The sequence below is a fragment of the Panthera tigris genome, chromosome X, assembly GCF_018350195.1.
Source record: "Panthera tigris isolate Pti1 chromosome X, P.tigris_Pti1_mat1.1, whole genome shotgun sequence".
Taxonomy (NCBI): Eukaryota; Metazoa; Chordata; class Mammalia; order Carnivora; family Felidae; genus Panthera; species Panthera tigris.
In genome coordinates, this window is record NC_056677.1 from 15885705 (window position 1) to 15906658 (window position 20954).

Sequence of the window (20954 nt, forward strand, 5' to 3'; positions counted from 1 at the left end):
TCGTGTTTGCAAGGGCCTGTCTTATGCAGCAGGGTGTCATCCCTTAAAAGGAGACACTGTGGATGGGTCATTTTGTGGCCCCAGCTTTGACCCCCAAACCTGACAGGGAATGGCCACTCAGGGTATTTTGAAATGTTACAAACTCTCATGTTCTGTCAAACTGCTCGTGGTATGACAGTAAGTCAAAAGAGAAGGGTGCAAAGCTGGGATGATTTTTTAAAAAGATTTATTATTTTGGGGGGCGCCTGGCTGGCTCAGTTGCTAGAGCATGCGACTCTCGGTCCCGGGGTCTCGAGCCTCACGTGGGGTCTGAGCTGGCCAGGCACCCCGAGGATGATTTTAATTATTTAAAATAAACTACATATATGCCCAGAAAAAAGTAAATGACAGGAAATGTACTAAATATTAACAGTGGTCATCTCTGACTCATGAAATTAAGAATGCCTTATATTTTTATTTGTATACTTTATATTTCCAAACGTTTGCCACTGACGTGTACTACTAATTTTAGTAAGAAAACGATGGACTTTAAAAAATCCTCTTTGCAAAGCATATATCCGATAATGGAGTAATGTCCAGAATATATAAAGGACTCTTTACATCTCAATAATAAAAATACAAGAATCCAATTTAAAATACGGGCAAAGGATGTGAATAGGTATTTCTCCAAAGAAGACACACAAAAAGCACATGAAAAGATGCTCAACATCATCAGCCACTAGGGAAATGCAAATCAAAACCATGATGAGATAACATTTTACAGCCACTAGGATGGCTATAATTGAAAAGATGACCCCACCAATGTTCGTAACGGCATTGTTCACAACAGACAAAAGATGGAAACAAACTAAATATCCATCAACAGAAAAACGGACAAATAAAATGGGGTACGCACATACAGTGGAATGTTAGTCAGCCTTAAGAAGGAATGAAAGTTTTTTTTTTTTAATTTTTTTTTCAACGTTTTTTATTTATTTTTGGGACAGAGAGAGACAGAGCATGAACGGGGGAGGGGCAGAGAGAGAGGGAGACACAGAATCGGAAACAGGCTCCAGGCTCCGAGCCATCAGCCCAGAGCCTGACGCGGGGCTCGAACTCACGGACCGGGAGATCGTGACCTGAGCTGAAGTCGGACGCTTAACCGACTGAGCCACCCAGGCGCCCCAAGAAGGAATGAAAGTTTTTTAAAAACGAAATTCTGACACATGATATGACATGGGTGAAAACATATTCCAAAGTGAAATAAGCCAGACAGAAAAGGACAATTGTTGTATGATTCCACTTATATATATGAGGTACCTAGAACAGGCAAATTCACAGAGATGGAAAGAAGAGAGGTTATCAGGGGCTGGGAGTAGAAAGGATGGGGAGTTACTGTTTAGTTGGTATAGTTTCTGTTTGAGAAGATGAAAAGATTCTGGAAGTGGGTAGTGAGGATGGTTACACAACACTGTCAATGAATGTACTTAATGCCAATGCATTCTACACTTAAAAATGCTTAAAATAATAACATTTATTATATGTATATTTTGCCACATTAAGAACATTTCAACCCTTTGATATCTGTTTTGTGACCAGGCAAATGAGTGTGCACGTTGAAGAAACTACTCCCCAGACTGCCTGCAGCAAGTCATGGCCATGGGACTAAATTTTGACCAATGGTGCTGAAGTGGCATGTGAAAATTCCAGGAGGTTTTTAAAGAAAAGGCTAGAAGAAGGACATGACGGCTTGGGCACAAACACCCATTCTGGACCATGAGGCAGACGCCACGTGCAGAGGATATCTGAGGAGCAGGATCTAAGGAGGCTGGTTTCCTGATGGATCCACCCTACCTACCATGCTCTGACGTCCTGACTGGACTCTTTTTCTACATGAGAAAGAAATAATGTTTTCTCCTGCTCTTACAGTCCATTCTCTACCCAGCAACCGGGGTGAATCTTTTAAAATTTAAATGAGATTATATTTCTTCTTGAGTTAGAACCCAAAATGTTTCATAATCTCACTCAAAGTAAAATACTGAGTCCTCACGTCCTCCAAAGTCCTCTGCAGTTTGGCCTCATCTACTTACTCTCTTCTTTTCCCACCGTGTTATAACCTCATTGGCCTGCTTTCTGTTTTTTTTGTTTTGTTTTGTTTTGTTTCGTTTTTTGCTTTCTATTCCTTAAACAAGAGTAAGCATGATCCTGCCTGAGGCTCTTTGCCTTTGTTGTTCCCTCCTTAAAATACTATCCCCTCAAAAAACCTTACTAATTCCCTAACTCCTTCACTTAATTCACATCCCTGTTCAATTAAAAACAAGAAATCCTACGTGCATTCCATAACCACCCTAGATAAAATCACACCACACGTATCACTCTGTCCTATTAAATTTCTTCTTCTGCCTTATTTTCACCTTTCACTCGTCAACATGTAGGTATTTATTTTTCCTACCATTAAACTGTAAGCTTGACAAGGACAAGGACTTTGTGTATACCTCTTCACTGTATGTTTTCTGTACGCCGTGTAGCTAAAAGGAAAATCTCTGCAGCCTGACATTCCCTCAAAGTCTATCGATTCTATTTTGAAGCTGCTTTATCCCACACACACCAGGCCAATGCATGCACATTGCAGCACAACACCTTGGTAGCACTGTATGGAACTTAGGAATGCTGGTTACAAGAGGGAGAAATAGTGGGTCAGGAGAAGACATGGAGACGTTAGAGTACGCGATTGGTCAGAAGTAGGGAGAAAAAAAAGAGAACATGGTCTTCGAGACGAGACAGAATGTCCTAGTGTTAGGCTTGCTTGGGAAAGATTACCTAAGCTATTAGGGAATAAATAGCAATCAAGGTTTAAAGGTGTCGCAGTGTAAGTATCCTCTGTCCTATCTACTTCTTTGCAAAGTCTTCACTCATTCAACAGCTCTGAGTTGAGTTCAAGGCAGTGGGGATACGGTGGTGAGGAAACACAGACACAGAGTCTGCATATAACTGTTTGAGGGGCAAAAAGATCACACAGGTGGGAAATTGCTACATCTTGTGCTTAATGATTTCATCTTTCATTTCTTCTGAATTTCTACACAAATCTAAACACTGAGATGACTAAAATGATTTCTGCAAAAATATTAATGAGGTCAACTTCAAAGACTGAATTTCTAAGACAAAAGGATAAACTCAAATGCTTTTTCTTATTTTAAGAATGAAATCGAATTAGGATAAAGTTAAAGGTTCTAAATCATTTTTTTCTAAGTCACTCCTTTCAAGAAAGATGAACAATAAATAGCAAGTGCTGGTGAGGATGTGAAGAAACTAGAACCCTCATACACTGCTGGTGAAAATGTAAAATGAGGCAGCCATTGTGGAACACGAGGGTAGTTCATCAAAAAGTTACACACAGAGTTATCATATGACTCAACAATTCCAATCCTAAGTATATCTACCCAAGAGATGTGAAAACATAGGTCTGCACAAAAACCTGCACGTGAATGTTCACAGCCTCATAATTCACCACAGCCAAAAAGTGGAAAAGAACCCAAATGTCCAGCCCCCGGTGAATGGATCAACAAAACATGGTTATCCATACATACAATGGACTATCACTCGGCCATAAAAGGAATATTCATGCTATGACATGGAGGAGCGCTGAAAACAATACGCTACGTGAAAGAAGTCAGTCACGAAAGGCCTCACATTATATGACTGCATTTATATGAAACATCAAGAAAAGGACAATCCACAGAGACAGAAAGTGGCTGCCAGGGGCTAGGGGGGAGGAGAAATAGGGAACGACAACTAATGCTTACAGGGCTTCTTTTTGGAGTGATGAAAATGTTTTGGAATTAGACAGTGGTGACAACTGCAGAGCTTCGTGAATATACTAAAAACTACTAAATTTTTTTACTTTCAAAGGGTGAATGTTATGGCAAGTAATAGCTCAATTAAAAAAAAAACCCCTCACGGCTCCCCTATGCCGCACCAGCCATCCAATAAAAATAAAATATTCCAACACAGCCAACAAAAGACATTCTGCAGAAAGACATCTCTGCATGCTCTACATAGCCTCCAAAGCTAACATCATAAACACTTAATGCTGATGAGCTACTCTGCACCTCACACCCGTGGCTTTAGTTAATCTTCACCACCGCAGTGAGGTAAGTGTAATTCTCACCTCTAGTTTACATATGAGGAAACAAAGATTAAGTAACTTGCCTAAGATCAGTCACATAGCTAGGTGTCTACAGAGCCAGGCGTTGAGTTCAGGTGTAACTCCAGTGCTCGAGCCCTTTCTCATCTCAAAGGGGGAAGATATATTCTAAAGCATTAAAGCATGGTTTTTATAAAATGCTGATTATCTTAAATCTGTTTTTAAAATCCTCTTTCCTGGCACACTGAGTTTCTTACACTTGCTGAATCAAGACAAGCATGACAGGAGCTTGTGTCACTAAAGAGCACAGTCATACCATGTCATATTAAGAAACTGGAGACTTTCACCTAGCAAGGGACGAGATTTTAATGATTTTATTTTCAGTTGTTTTATATGCCCCAACACACAGTTTGCTATCTCTTAATTAGTCCCAAACTTATTGTCAGCATAAAGTCCAGTTTTAAACAAGCTCCATGTATTTTGACTAAGACCAAGTTAGCCACAGACTTGACGTAAAAGTCTAGTCAATTTGACACTAAGGAATATGGAAAGGGGATTAGCACTGGCCCTTCCTATTCATACATTCCTACTTTCTAAGAGATCCAAACGATTTGAAGACCCTTGGGTGAACTAGAAATTTTGTCCTCTTCAATTATACCTCATAATCATATGGGGTCCCAGGGTTGCCACGAATTCCACATAGTTTTTAGAACTAGACATAAACTGGGGTCAATCTAAAAATACTCAGAGCCCCCGAAAAAGTACAGAGTTGGGAAAGAAAAACAACAATGTACTGACAATCAATTTGCCATACATGGCATAAGTACTTCGCATGTGGCAGTTCATTTAATATTTCTAACCTGTCCACATCATAAATTAGTTCTTCTCATTTTATAGAGAAGGCTCCAGAAACTAAGCCAGTTTGCCTACGAGCATGCAGCTTGTCAAATGGCAGAGGTGGGATTCCAACTCCTATCTCCTCCATTTTCTAATACCCCTGCCTCTGCTTCATGGACAGACATCCATGAAGAGTTCTAAAAGAGAATTGTACTGACCTCAGGAAATTCTGTAATATTCGGAGAGTACCAGAATCTAAAGGGCAGAACGTGTCAGAGTTTCAAAGAGATTGAGCCAAACAGTCCATAAACTGTTACATGCAAGTCCGTAAACTTGCAGGTCCTGGTGCCTGCTAATATTCAAAGAGCCATTACACTCTTTTCTAGAATTACAAAGACCTCATATACTCACCTACTCCTTAGTTTTTGTTGTTTCAGTCAAACAGAATACGATGATCACTGAATAGCTTTGAAACATTTTAATAGATTTCACTTAAACATATAAAATAGATTTGAAGGATCAAATCCCTACACTAAAATGAAAATCATCACACACAAAAATTGAAAAATATGCTAAAACCAAAAGCTCCCTGATAATAGGATGTTTTTCATCTACTGATTACCTCTCTGCAGCACTAGCTATGTGAAAAATGTGCTCATCTTCATTCTGTAACCGTTCTTTTCTCCTTCTTTCAATGTCATGTCGTAGGTCATTTGGGTCTATTATTTTGACCAGAGTCTGAGGAATTTTGACAGAAGACAAACCATTCACATTACTGTTAGTTGCACAAAGACCGTATCTAATAAGAACCTTAAGTAAAAGTCCTAAATAAGTTACCTTATATTCATCCTAATGGTAGTGTAAATTGATTAAAATATTTTGAGACACAATTGACAATGCACAGACAGAAAAGTTCATAACAATGAACCAGGAATCCCACTTCTGGGAGTCTATCCCAAAGAAAAGGCTATCTACCCAAATATATCCAAAGTGCTATATTAAAAATCATCAAAAAATAAGAGCAACTTAAATGTAAAATAAATTTAAAGGAGAAGGGGAGAATGATTTTATGGTAAATTTAAGTCAAAGTAATAATGTACAAGCATCTGAAGTATGGTTAATGTAGACTATGTGGAAGTCAACGTGAAAAAAACCCACAATTACTGAGAAAAGTTAATTAAAACTTAAAAAGCCTCAATCATAAAAAGTCATGGGGGAGCTCAGAGATTTTACATAAAAGCAGTATTATTAAGTAAAAAGAAGAGCCTCTAAAACTACATTTCTTATGATAGTGGCTACATTAAAATGCCAGATGTAAGACTACAAGAAAAGATGATCAAATGATATTTTGTGTTAAGTGGTTGAATTAGAGGTGATTTTTCAAATTTCCTATGGGTTGATTACAGTATTTTGATGAATAGAAATTTTCTGAAAATAGCATTTATTCAATAAATGCTATCTCTATAAGTTCAATAAAAATTGTAACCATTCACAAGTGAAAAAAATTACATATTCTATCAGAAGTGTATTAAAATCCTTCCTCTACAAAAACATTTTACTCTCAATGAATAAATTAGCAGTTCTTTTAGAACTTGATATACTTCTAAAACGAGAGCCAGTTTTCTTCCCCTCCCCCCCAACTAGTTAAGAGAGTTTTTCTAATTAGTAAAGAAATGGGGGGGGGGTGGGTTGAGGAAATGTTGGGTAGAAATTCAATGTGTGGCAATAAAAAAAATCAGTATTACTTCCATTATTTCACTAGTTCATAGTCCACAGAATTTTTCATACATTCTACAGTAAGCAGAAGGACAATATCAAATGAAAGTAAGTTCCTCTGCATTCATTCCACATACAATTAAAAAAAAATACTCCACGTGACTGCTTTGGAAAAAATGTAGGTATCAAATATACTTTCCACAAGCCTTATAGTGTTAAGTTTTGGAAGGAATACTCAACATTGTAACTATATGTCAATTTTACAAAGCTGTTACCCTTAGGGATTGTCTCTCTTAGGGAATATTTTTGTCTTTTGCCAGTGTTCTCTCTGCAACCTGGCCAAGTTAGAATCACTTGGAGAGCTTTGTAAATTTCAGGTTCCTGAGTCTCAATCCTTCTTTCTCATCTACTTTAACTCCTTTTTTTTACTCCCAATTACCAGTTCCCTTTTCCATCAATATGCCAACAATAGGATAGTCTTTCATCAAAAATTGTATTCACTTACCTGTTCTGATTCATATACCATTGTTTGTTTATTCTGAAGCTCAGCCAAAGACATATCTATTCTCCTAAAATAATAAAGGCATATTATAATTAAATAATTATGTTTATACACTGATACCTTGATTCCATCACTACAGAATGGAATTTGAAATAAAACTGGTATGTCCTGGAGGATGCAAAAGAAACATGCTACCAGGTGGGTTTTCATCTACAAGTCAGTCTCCCAGGACACACATATCCTGTGAACAACATCACAGTGATGCCTTAGCGGTTCTCAAATCACTAGCCTGGGTAACCTTAAACTTTGCTCCGGTGATCTACTTCATTCTAACATTGATTCAGCTCAGCTCGCAAGACAGGGCACACCACCTGCTCAGACAGGTGCCAGCAGAAGAAGGCATAGGTTTTCATCCGGCTGCCCTCAGAACAGCCATTTCTGACCACATGAAGCAACCCATGATTTCAATGGCTCGACAATTGTCTTTCATTCTTCCAGTGATAACTTCAGTAGGCAATTACTATAGACACAGCAGAATCAAAGTTAGGTAGGTAAAGATTGTCAAAGTCCTCCACATTTAGACACTGCTAATCAATGGCTTTAATACAACCTATTCCATCCAAGTGCACTGACCCAGTACCTGCCTGGGTCAGTCCTGCTTTTGGATAGGAAATGCTGTCCTAGAGTCTACAGCAAGCCCAGAAGGCGGCACCTTCCCAAATATGTTCTGGGGCTTATTCCGATGAGTTAAATGGGCATACAATAATCAATCATTACCTGTGAATTTCTGGATCTGAATTCGATTTAACTTCATTTACATCTGCAGCGTGTGTATCTCGCATTTTTGAAAAACGCTCATGTAGAGTAATGTCAGGTGATGGAAAATAATTTGCTGAAAAAGGAAACAAATAGTTTTATCTCAGTGTAAAACTGATTCCGCTTAAAAGATTACATATAAGCACAGGAAGAAGGGACTGTTAAAAAACGTCCAACCTGTTTTCTCTTGAAAATATGTGGGACCCAAACTTATTCCACAGACTAATTTGTAGCTCTCACATGGTTTCCCAAGTCTAAGCAACAGTAAAAAAGGCCTGACTTATGAACCTAAGGATTCTGTTCCTATTGGACATGTCTGCCGATTTGCTGGGGGGAAAAGATAGTGTGGCTCTCTCAAAGTGAGAACCTTCCTTCTCCCAGGTAAGACCTTACTCTGCTGGGAAGTAAAGACGGTACAGAGTTTTATAGTTGACCTAGAGTAAAAAATAACTCAAGAACAACCCTGAAGCATCAGAAAATTCTGAACAAATGCTAAACGTTGTTTACATATCCCAGAAAGAGTCCTACTGCCATTCTACTTTAATTAACATTAACTGAAGTTCATGAAGACATACTGAAATCAGCTATGCTACACGGCTTTTAACAGGATAGAGAGAAAGAGAATACACTTAACCCATCAGAATGGTATTTAAGCAAACCTTTTCCCTAACTTACTGTTCCTGTTCTGGGACAATCTCCTGGATTTTTCTGCAATACCAGCTCCCTTTCTGCCAAGAATCATACTTCCTTTGGGTGAGGGGCTGGAACTGAGAAGGTGAACTGTTTCAGACAAAATGCATGCTTCAAAGTAAATATATGCCTTAGTTTGAGGGATGCAGAGAAAATAATTCATTTTCAAAACATGTTCCATGAAGGTAAAAAAAAAAAAAATCAGTGCAATTGTCTAGTAAGAAATAGAAAATAAAAATTTTGAAATTCTTGAAGGTCTCCAGTTTATTATTCCCATGCCTGCTTTATTATGCAGCATCAATGAAGTAAGTTGTTCCACCTGACTGAAATTTTCAATTAATGGAAATTGGCCAGAAGCTAAAACAAAACAATTTACTGCAGATATTCAAAGTATTTATTATGCAAATCCTTGATGTCATCAAGTATGCCAAATCGAACTGGAATCTTTTATCAATCACTTCACATTCATCCTTATGGCACAAAGTCCTAGTAATGCCCTCAGGGGGCTTTAAGAACATCACCAAAAGACCTAGACTTCCAGAGTTCTTGAGTTTGTCAAGTTTCATATGTGGTGTTTATTGCTTCCTCCTTCTTGTTTGGTTTTCAGTTAACGTTTCTTGCTGCTGTCAGTAGGCCCGTCTCTTGCAGCAGCCAACGTCTCCCTTTCAGTTTGTAATCTACTATGAGTGAAAGTACCAGGTTATTGGAACAACACATGAAGAACTAGGCTTGAATTAATACCTTACACTCTCTACAACAGAGTTCCTTAATAATGATCAAATTTATAATGAAATATTAATTACTATTACTATATCACAGATATTTACCTATACCTTGTGAAAAGCCAGTACATTATTTTTGTGTTATCCCTAATGTATGTGCAAGATATACCAACCTTTAACTTGATGGATTATAGTTATGATTTCCTGAGCAAATTCTCCTGTAGGTTTGTTTTCAGTATTCTGAGTTGAGTCAAGATGTTCAAACACTGGATGAAAGTTCTCACTTTTCCTGCCAACAGCAACCAAATCATGTGACATCTGTCTCTCTGTGGAATAGCTAGAAGCAACCCTAGAATAATTTGTAAATGTTTAACTAAATTTGAAACTATTTTACTGAGAAAAAAACTTATTAAGAATTAATCAAGATAGCTATAAAACTAAAAGGATGTTTATCTTTTCTTATAATTAAGGCATTAAACTGTATGCCATAAAACATGTGCAATAATGCGCAGGAGAAAATAGCTACAGATGCACGAGTTTGAGTTCTCCTTTTCAATCAGAGATCATTAAATATTTGCCACTTTAATAATAAAATCCTCAACATTCTAAGTTAAACAATTTTTACCTAAAAAAATACAGCAAGGCATCAAAGGTCAATGTGCAAAAAAATAATCAATTAGATTATTTTCTACTCCCAAATTGTCTATAAAATTATAAATCCAGCAAGCTTATACTATCTTGAAGTTCTACCACACTTTAAAAGCTGCTATTAAACATAATAACTTCTTTGCCTTCATAAAAATTCTTATAGCTCTGTATCAGTCATGAGAAACTTGGTATTTTGAAATCAAATTCTGTTGAGATGAATCAATTACAAAATCTCACTAAACTGGCAGCAAATAATCTTAGTTGTTAGCAAAGTTATGATCATTAGAACCGATTACAGTGTTCACCCTAAATGTATCCTTAAAGAAATGCTACCATTTATTATATAACCTCAGCTATGTTACCCTTTAATGCTTTCTGAATCTTTGTAACTTGTATTACAAGCTCTCTTGACCTTTAGGCATCATTATCAAGTCATGATTATGACATACAGCTAACAATTATTGAGGGCTCACTGCAAGCCACACACAGGGGCTCAGAACTTGTTTGCGAACATTATCTGATTTAATCTTTACAATAGCCCTATGGGGAAGGCGCTATGACACTGAGACAACGGATGTCTTGGTTGTTTTGGTTTACATCCCAGAGGCTGAGTATTCCTAGGAACATAATCCTTCCAAGTGTCATAATGGGAAACAATTCCAAAAAAGCTGCTCTCACTTAAAACTACTCTTAAATTCTTTGCCTGGAGGCAGATTATATGTCACAGAAGAAAATGTCTCATTATTTTATATTTATACCTCATTTTGGACTCAGAATGGCACTAATTAGCTTACACCCATCTTACTCCTCTGCATTTAACTCTAAATAGCTTTTGCCTCTTTCCAAAAATCATATTCACTACCCAAAGAATTGAGATTTACAAGTGCTGGGGTTATTTATGAGTATGTTATATAGGCTATGAAGATAAACCCGAAAGAGAGCCCTGAAACATGTTTTAAATAATAGCAGCACCACTGAATAAATGATACCTCTTCATATAACAAATATCAATCAGATGGATACATGTTGGGATGTGGGTGTATGCATGCACGGATTTACTTAAGTCACTTAACAGCCATATATATAAAACCGCTCCAGGGTAATCAGGGGCTTACAGATATTCTTCAAATTTTTTAACTTCTCTCATAAGATGGTTTAAGTGCCTATTTTTAACTTATCAGAGGCAAGGCTTCCATATGACCTATGCTCCCTGCTTTCAAACCAGCACTGTCGAGACAACTCCCTGCCAAAGCAGAACCCCGGAAAAGTGATTATGCAGCAGGCTGATGCCACTGTTAAGGTTTCCTTGATTCATCAGAAGGACTTTCATTAGAAGAGCCATTTCTCTTCTTTCCTCCTAATTTGCTACAAGCTTCCCACTGGGTATCTGATAACAAGCTAAGAGACATTAGTGATAAACACTGGAAGCTAGAATGGCCCTATAACAACCTCTACTAGCAAAGAATTACAAATGCTGTGTTTCACGGTACAAAAAGCCTGTTCCATACCCCCCAAAAATTGCTTTTAAAAATATTTTACAGGAGAGGGGCGCCTGGGTGGCTCAGTGGGTTAAGAGTCCAACTTCGGCTCAGGTCATGATCTCACTGTCTGTGAGTTCAAGCCTGCGTCAGACTCTGTGCTGACAGCTCGGAACCTGGAGCCTGCTTCGGATTCTGTGTCTCCTTGGCTCTCTGCCCCTCCCCGACCCACACTCTGTGTATCTCAAAAATAAATAAACATTAAAAAAAAATTTTAAAAATAAAACACTTTACAGGAGAAAAGTAAGATGTTCAAACAGAACTATAAAAATGGTCTGTCCATAAGGGGAAATCAATTAATCACATTTTGTATTGCAGACTCAGTTTCTCCCATGAGGAAACTAGTTGATAACGGTTTCCAGTTTTCCACCAAGTAATTATTAAAATTTACTTGATGGGGCACGTGGATGGCTCAGTCGATTAAGTGTGTAACTTCGGCTCAGGCCATGATCTCCTGGTTTGTGAGTTTGAGCCCCGCGTTGGGCTCTGTGCTGACAGTTCAGAGCCTGGAGCCTGCTTCGGATTCTGTCTCCCTCCCTCTCTCTGCCCCACTCCCATTCTCTCTCTCAAAAATAAATAAAAAACATTAAAAATAAAATTTACTTGTAACTTATTATAAGTTAATTACTGGTATAACTCCATGCCCAACTCTCAATCCCTAGAAGTGCTATGGTACACTTTACAGCTATATTTAATTCCTGAAATTTTAGTGTTTACATTTGCTATTAATTTATCCTGCAAGATTTTTAACTAAAAAATGTTAAAATTGTCATTTCCTAGGAAATATTAAAACTGAAATTTTACTCTTACAAACAATTACAGTTTTGCTATAAGAAAAGGCTTCCCGAAACTGGGGAACACAAAATGTTCTAGGCATTTACATTTGTACATTTCATCACCTCTTGGTTCACATTTTCCTTTCTTACTTTTTCGTAAGACAGATATTGATTAAAAAGTTAATGACTTCAAGAAATATTCCCAATACAAGCAGTTAAGCTGAAAAGACCAAATGTTCTCATTTGAGATGCATTTTAGACAGTTTTAAAAATTAAAATATAGCCAAACACCTGTATTCTAGTACTATTTCTGATACTGGTCTGATGAAATCTTCCAGGCTCCTCTCTTTTCTCCCCCACACCCCACTCGTTTTTCTTTTCCTCTAAGGATATTTCCTCCGACGTTCTGAGTGTTGTGCATAATAACGAGGAAAACATAAAAAGCTACGTTAAACCTTAATTTCCTTTGTACACAGTTAATATCCATTAAAAAACACAACTGCATGGCAAAACAACAATTACAAAAAGGCCAACAACAACCAAAACTAATGGATAATCCCCTGTCCTCTGGAAGTTTTAAATATATAACAATGTGCATGGGACACATATCAAGTTTTCCTTTCTCAGTTTTCTCCCAAGAACTAACATTTTGTATGACATCCTATAGTTTATAAAGCACTTTCCCAATTATTCATTTGCTCCTGTCTTCCTGAGAAGACATTTAGCTTTTCTGGAATTGAGGGTAAAGGGTTAGGGAGACTGCTAATTCCCTTAATTCAGCATCTCATTATCTTCTCATAAGTACCCTAACTGGCCTCCCCAACCCTAGTGTCCTTCCAAGTCACCTCACAGGTGTCTTCCAAGGCAGTCTTGCAGCAGCCAGAACTGCTTCCTGCCCTCTCTGATCATCAGCTAATCCTGTCAAATCAGGCAGTGTAGCAGTCTTACCTTTGCAGCCTCCCGTCCCTCTATTCCCTTTCACTTACTGCTTGGAACCACAGCTCAAAGTTCCTGTGTGCTTTCTGTCTTTGTTAACTTATAAAATGTCTTTCATCTCGGGGTGACTGGGTGGCTCGGTTGGTTAAGCATCCGACTCTTGGTTTCAGCTCAGGTCATGGTACCACTGTTTGTGGGTTCGAGCCCCACGTCAGGCTCCGCACAGTCTCTGTGTGGACAGTGTGCAGCCTGCTTGAGCATTTCTCTCTCTCTCTCTCTCTGCCCCTCCCCTCCTCTCAAAACAAATAAAATAAAATAAAATAAAATAAAATAAAATAAAATAAAATAAAATAAAATAAAATAAAATAAAATAAAATGTCTTTCATCTCATCTCCCTTTTCAAATGTTGAAAACCTTTGAAGCCTAGCTCACGTGCCAACAACTCCTAAAAGAAGCCTTCTCAGAATCCTCCAGCTTGGGATCACCTGAGTCCCACCTTGTGTATCATTCACTGCGTCATGGTATTACCAACATCACCCTATTGTCTAGTAGATCAGTGGAGAAGAAATCCAATCCTATGCCGATTTATAGTCTGAGAGTACCCTAACAGGCTGTCTCACAGAAGGTAGGTCCTCAAAAAAATTACCTGCTCAATGAATGGATGATAAGTGGAAAACAACTTGGACAATGTGAAATGAGAGTTTCAGCTAAAAAGATGACAGACTTGAAATTTCTAACTGAGGCCAATTTAACTGTGTTTTTTAAACATTCTTGGCTAACTTTTTATTTTAAAATTATAACTTAATTTAGACCAATTTAAATTTTAAGTATTTCACTTTTTTATAATATAAAATTTCAAATATATACCAAAGTTCAGAGAATCCTATGATGAGCCTGTCAATCCAGCTTCAATAGTTACCAACACATGGCCAATGGGAGCAAAGTTGTAGAGCCAGGAGGAACTGCAGGTTAATATGGGCCCCAAAAGACATGGCCCAGTGATCTGCCCAATGTCACAGAGCTGCTTAGGGACCCACTGGAAGACAAAAACCTATGCACACCAACCTGAAACAGAACGTTCATCTTCTTATACTAGGATCCTTAAGAGACATTAAGAGAAGCTAGGGTGAAAGATAATAATGAAAGTGAAACTTCTCTCAATTCATTTTTGATTTTTAAAAACATATACAAGAAATATTAGTGGGGTAGGAAACCTTAGTTTTTGTGATACCTAACAGTGAGGTAGCAGGTTTGTGTTATCACAAAAATATCTCCACTCACAGCTTATTTTGCCTCCAGCTGAACGGTACCCATCATAGGTAGGTAAACTTGTGTCACTGGGTTACCTTCCTTCAATCCTTACTATGGTTTTTCATGTTGTTCCCCCACCCACGCGGCATCCCTTTCCTTAGAGCAGCATATGGGCTCCAATGTCTTCTGGGGCCCATTAACCACCTCATCCCCCTTCAGAATGGGGAAAAACCTGGGGAAAGACCAGAATGGGGTAGGGAGGCCCGTTCTGTATCTCTTGGTGGAGGGGAGTGGGGGTGGGGACAAAACAGTTATATGCAAATGTGACTGATATACTCAGTCCAACATCAACTTTGCTAGCCAACCTTCCCATCCTAGATGCCTAGTACCAGCATGCAGGGCGGTCAACGGAGCCTCAACTCCATCCACACCAGCTTATTCTTCTCCAGAGACAAGCATCCCCTCCTCCTCCTTCTCACTTCCATCCTAGCCTGAGCAAGGTTTAGTCTCTCACCTACTTGGCCCAACATTAAACCAACACTTCCTTCATCTGCCTCAAGACCTCAAGATGTACACAACAGTGCTGGGAGTTCATAATAGCATTCGTATAAATTTTCATATTATGACTCCTTAACTTATATTTTGAAACATATAATTATGACTTATATGTAACTTCTACCTCTGATGATGCAATTTCTGACAAAGTGGGTCACTAGAATGTAGCCTTTGTTAACAGAAGTTTTAACTATGCAGTGAACATTCAACCAAGTGTCCTCCTACTGCCGTTCTAGATACCAAATGGAACCTAGAAAAATCACTAGCTCAATCATGTATGTTTTCAACTACACTGATAACTGGAAGAACATACATCGTTATGTGACCAAAGCTAAGAAAATAAAAAATGCATAAAATAACCATCTCCGATTTCCCCCAAAATGGATAAACCCTCTAGATTTTAACCAACAAATAAATCTCTCTCTACTTACTCTATGATTATTTTAATTTTTTCAAGCAGAGGAAAATCTGAGTTATGTTAATAGTTGAGAACATGACTCTGTTGAGGGCATTAACTACCTTTTTTTTAAGGATACTTCATCATTCCATACGTAATTAAATCCAACCCCACAAAACTCTTCCACAACTTAACCATTCATCAATAATTATAATCAGAGAGAAAGATTTTGTTGTCTATGCATTATCATACTGAAAAATGCATATATTTATTCATCTTTGAATAGAAAGGATTTGCAGTGTAAGCTCTTTATTACACAAGCCATCCTACAGATCTTTGTCAGGTAATTCAAACAAGTGCTGACAGGTCATGAATTTCACAAACTTACAGTTTATAAATTCAAAAGAAGTGATACAGCAGCTGCAATTTTAGGAAGCTCATTTTTTGGTGACACATGACAAAAATCAAGTTTGCATTTCTTAATATCAAATTATAAAATTAACTCTTGTTAATATTTCTAATGAGGTCTATTGAAATCCCTCAAAATTGGTATTTCTAGCATTCTTTAAAAGTGCTAAGCCAATTCTTTTTTTTTTTTTTTAAGTATTTTTAAAATATAATTTATTGTCAAGTTAGCTAACATACAGTGTATACAGTGTGCTCTTGGTTTTGGGGGGGGGAGGAGATAGATTCCTGTGATTCATCGCTTACATACAACACCCAGGGCTCATCCCAACAAGTGCCCTTTTAATTCTTTTTAACTTCCTTATTAAATATGGGTGTATCATTACTTCTATTTAAAAAATTCAAGATTTTTGTGATGTGATTGTAATTTTACCTCCAAAGGGAAAAAATGTGAACAAAAATGAAATAATGAAGTATTTAAAGGGGAGTATACTGATATCTACAATTCACTTTGAAATGTATGGAAAAAATAAGATGGAAGTATCGATGAATAAATGGACAGATATGTGATCATGAAAGTAGAGTAAAATATTAATTATAAACACTCAGTGGTGGATATATAGGCATTTGCTATACAATTCTTTCAACTTTTCTGTATGTTTGAACATTTTCATAGTATAATGTTAGAAAGAAAAAAAGCTTAAGGTAACATCCTTAGAGTTGATCCTTACATCAGCTTTTGTGCTCTTAAGGTTAAGAACTAGTAGGAAACATAATAGTACAAAATGATTGAAGACTTATTATATGAAGTAGGATACAAAATTATAAATACAGTATTATGACAACCATGTATAAGTATACACAGAAAAAAAACAAAGGAGCTGTACTAAAATATTAATAAAACTGTCCTAGGGTAGTAAAATTATCAGTGATTTCTCCCCTCTATTTGTCCAACTTTCTATAATGTAATCATATTTATAGATGCTTTTTGTGCACATATAAATATACATATGTATATCTTACAGCATTTTTTGTAAGCACAATGAACATAAGGCAAATATGAGGGAGGGGCACTGCCATAAGAAAAGGAACAAAATGCATTTGTTTAAAAAAAAAAGAGAAACTGTGGGTTTACCTCCCTCCCTGTCACATCTTGACCTTCGATTTTGTTTTATCTTGTTTTTGACTGAAATACAGGTATGAGTGAACTGTGAACATAAATGCACCAAATCAACATGTCCCATCACTTTTTTATTCACATATTGGTAATATATTAAGGTAATAAACAGACTTAGCTGACACAGCCAACTGCAGTGCCTTGTTATTTCCAGAATCCATAGACAGAGGTAATATGCACAATGGAACAAAGCATGCGAACCACTTTAGCAGAATATAACCTATTACAACAGCAGTCTATTTTCTTTAATGAATCATTGAGAGCTAAACTGAGTGTTTGATAAATAGGCCTCTTTCTAGAATCTAGCCTAATTTCCTCTACCTAAGAGACTCTAGTCAGCTGAGCACCAATTGTCTTGGGAGGGCAGCAAGAGCCAGGTTAAGTCATCGGCTTCCTTGAGCCGCAGGTGCTCTGACTTAGACAAGTCGCTTCATCTCTCAAGGCTTCGCTTTCCTCCTCTATAAAATCAGGGCCAGCTAAGGTCCCTTCCAGGTCAAAAATTCTCTGGATTTGAGGCAAAAGGGAAAACAGACTCTGAGAAACTGAGCAAGGGATAGGTCCCCTTGAACTCCACCCAGCCTATCCCTGGCTACAGAAAATCTAGCAGCATAAAAACACATAAATTCATGAAGAGGAACAAGTCCATAGAGTGCCCTGTGCCCACAAAGCATCTTGAGATACGATGCGGAAACAAGCAGACATGAGATCATTCCGTATTACCCATCATGGGACTCATCCTCATTACAGGAGGGACTTGAAAAATCCAGGCAATCCTTCCCCACTCAATGGACTCTAAACACACTGTTAATTCCATTTTTAAAGCTTCAAATAAAGGTGGCAGAAACGATACTTTTTAAATAGCACTAAGAAAAACCAAAAACAATACCTGGATGTATTTACTGTTTTCTTCACATCTACTTTAACAGTAAGTGATTTCTTCCTAAGACTGGCAGATGAAGGTTTCACATTGGAAAGTTTGTTACTTTTATCGAGTTGGTTACTGGAAGAGTTGCTCTCTTTTCCGCCATCCCCGTCTTTCTTTATTTTCTCCTTCCGTTTGTCATTGTAGGGTCTCAGGCCAATGTCACTTTCGCGCGAGCGAGTAGAGGCAGTGCAGTCTTTCTTAGGTGGTGTGAGAGGTTCTTGGACTTTCCCACCTTCAGTCTCTCTCCCTCTTCCAGCAGTAAGACAAATGGACTGTCTATTTACGGGGCCTTTTTGAGAACTGTATTTTCTCTCTTCTTCCTTAGAGTACTTCGGAATTCTTCCAGCAGAAAAGTCCTGGTCCCCACCTGACGTCTTAGGACGTTTGTGGCGATAGTCACAGGATACCCTGGTTGCCGAACTGGTCTCTGGGGGTTCCCTCTGAGCATGTCGATGAGTTTGGGGCCCAAGGTTCCATTGCTCTTTCTTCCCTTGGTAAGACGGAAGAGAATGCTCGAACTTCCACTGTGGGTTCCTGGCAGGATCTCTGTTTTCGTACCTCTCCACGTCGTTAGGTCTTTTTGATGTGTGTCCATATTTTCTGAAATCACGATCCTCAGGATACCTGTGTTGACATAAAGCAGTTTATACTTGCACTAGAGAGAAGAAAGTGAGAATTTATATGTGTGGAATGTTGGGCAGCATGGCTTTAAATGCAGAAGGCAGTGGCAAGTTAACTATAATCCCTCAAGCCAACTCATAGAGGCACAAGGTAGCAAAAGAGGAAAATATCATCTTTTGTTAATATTCTAGCCATCAACAATGATCTACTCTATAAATAAATACTTCACTACTACCAGTAGACCATAATTACATTACAATGCTTTTTATCTTTTTAGACAAAAGCTTTTCAAGGTGGTTATCTTCAACCATAAAGTAAATAGACTTTTTCACTTGAAGCTTTATACCAAATTACCCAGGTTTAATGTTTTCCTATACCTCTTCTGAAAAGAGCTCCTTTTCTCAAAGTCTTCAGAGCCTCTTCTAAGTGACTGAGAATGGTTTTCATCTTGTATCCTCTGGTGCCTCAACTCATCTTCATACCACTTTCCTTCGAACCTAAAAGAATCTGCTATTGACCTCTGAGGTGGCTTCCCTCCTTTTCCACTTCCTCTAACTCTGTGGTCATCAGGAATATACCTTCCTTGTACTTTCTGGGGATAAAAATTCCTCTGGTTCTCTTTGTAAGGTACACCTTCTGAGTATTGGGGCATATAGTGCAATCCTCTGTTACCATCTCTTCTTCCTGGTAAGTATTCTCGGTAAGGCTTAAAAGTATAAGCATTTTCTGAAGAGGTTCTTCTTATGTTTGGGGAAGGTGATCTATGTTCATAAGATCGGTAATGTATATTTCCACGAGAAGGAATCCTTGGTTTACTCTGTCCATGTTTCTCACTGTCCATTCGCCAAGTGGTGGGTCTCTTTGGATCCTTCCTATATTCACAGCCATAATGCCCATGAGAGTACCTTTGCTTGTAGTGTTCAGAATTTCTAGGTACTGGTGATAATGACCTATGTAAACAAACAGAAAAGTTCAGTACATTTAAAGACAATAAACTAAGTCTGTCTTAACGTGACCAACTTAAATAAAGCATTTGCTTTTCACTGCTTCTTCCACTCAAATTAAATTAATCAATTTGCTCTATCTGTATTCAAAATTGCCCATGTGGGTGTCTGATTACTGCTCTGACCAATTCAACAAGCATACTCTTTCCATCGGAACTAATGTACCCCATGTGCATATCAAAATGGGCTGAGCACAGCCATTCCGCTGCAGGAGGACCAGGTCAGGTGCACAAGAGCCATTTTGGAAGACTGCTGACAGCAAAAGTTTAGGCAAAAGAACCAGTCATCAAAAGCTTGTATCAGGTTCAATAGTCAGGGAAGAAACAAACAAAAGGAGGGCTAGATTCACACAAGTAAATGGGTAGGAGAGTCTCTGACAAACAGAACAGAACCTCTGAAATTAAATTAGATCCTACGAGTTTATGACATCACAATAAACCCAAATGCAGACTCAAAACTGGCCCCATAGTTTCCCCAATTGATTGACTATTCTCTCTACTAAGGCTATATCAAGAAGCAAAAATAATACATACTTAGTGTGCAGAGTGGAGGGGAAAGAGGATATTAAGACTTGAATCTCATTCTTAGTTCCTCCATAAAAACTACTAAGACAGACAAACTGCTTTTCTTTCCCAGACCTGTTCCCTTACATGTGCTGTTCAAACAGACAGAGCTTGTAACTTCGGAGAAAGTAGACTTTCACGCAGCTGTCATGCTCCCCAGGTACAGCACATCTTTTCTGTAACTACCTTCCCCAATACCTCAGATTTGCCAACATCGAGACTTCACTCCCACAGAGGAGGAAGGAGGCGCCTGTACCCAGGGAGACAAGTCTGAGTTGCCTGGACATCAAAAGCAGAGAGAAAGCACCACTATGTGGGACACAATAAAGTTCAATTTTGCATCTGGGGACCTTTCCTCCCATCTGATCCATCCAATTTTCTAATAGCCTCCCTGAGGGCTTAATGTCTTCTAATCAATGAGGCAGCTACCCTTGCACCTTTTGTTACCGTCCACCTTCAGAAGCTGCATGGAGTTGGGAGTCAAACCCTTTCCACATGGTGACATGCCTGTGTCCTCCCTACAAGAAAGGAAGCAGATTTATCTTCCTCGCGTACATACTGGGATTTATATACTGGACTTGGCAATATCTCCCTCTGGAGTCACCAAGCTAGATGTACTTAGCAAATGCATTATTTAGCTGAAGAAGAAATTTCGTCACCCAGCAGGCTTCACTTCATCACAGGAAGAAGGAGGCAGGGACTCTGAGGACTTTCTGGAAGACTGCATCTCTTCCATCACTAAGGAGAAAAGG

General features: G+C 38.2%; 1 protein-coding gene across 10 annotated transcripts in view; it reads right to left on the reverse strand.

The window, feature by feature from the left end:
* BCLAF3 (BCLAF1 and THRAP3 family member 3) overlaps positions 1–20954 on the reverse strand; it is a 59002-nt gene that overhangs the window by 21348 nt on the left and 16700 nt on the right. For 5 of the 10 annotated variants that reach the window (XM_042975328.1, XM_042975323.1, XM_042975324.1 and 2 more), the window contains 7 exons: positions 20640–20720; positions 19013–19585; positions 17976–18638; positions 9580–9755; positions 7956–8070; positions 7182–7245; positions 5583–5698 (listed from right to left, as the gene is read on the reverse strand). In XM_042975328.1, coding sequence (XP_042831262.1) covers positions 5583–5698; positions 7182–7245; positions 7956–8070; positions 9580–9755; positions 17976–18638; positions 19013–19585; positions 20640–20720 — 1788 coding nt within the window. The remainder of the gene's footprint in view (positions 1–5582; positions 5699–7181; positions 7246–7955; positions 8071–9579; positions 9756–17975; positions 18639–19012; positions 19586–20639; positions 20721–20954) is intronic. The other 5 variants (XM_042975331.1, XM_042975326.1, XM_042975327.1 and 2 more) reach the window with 3 other exon arrangements.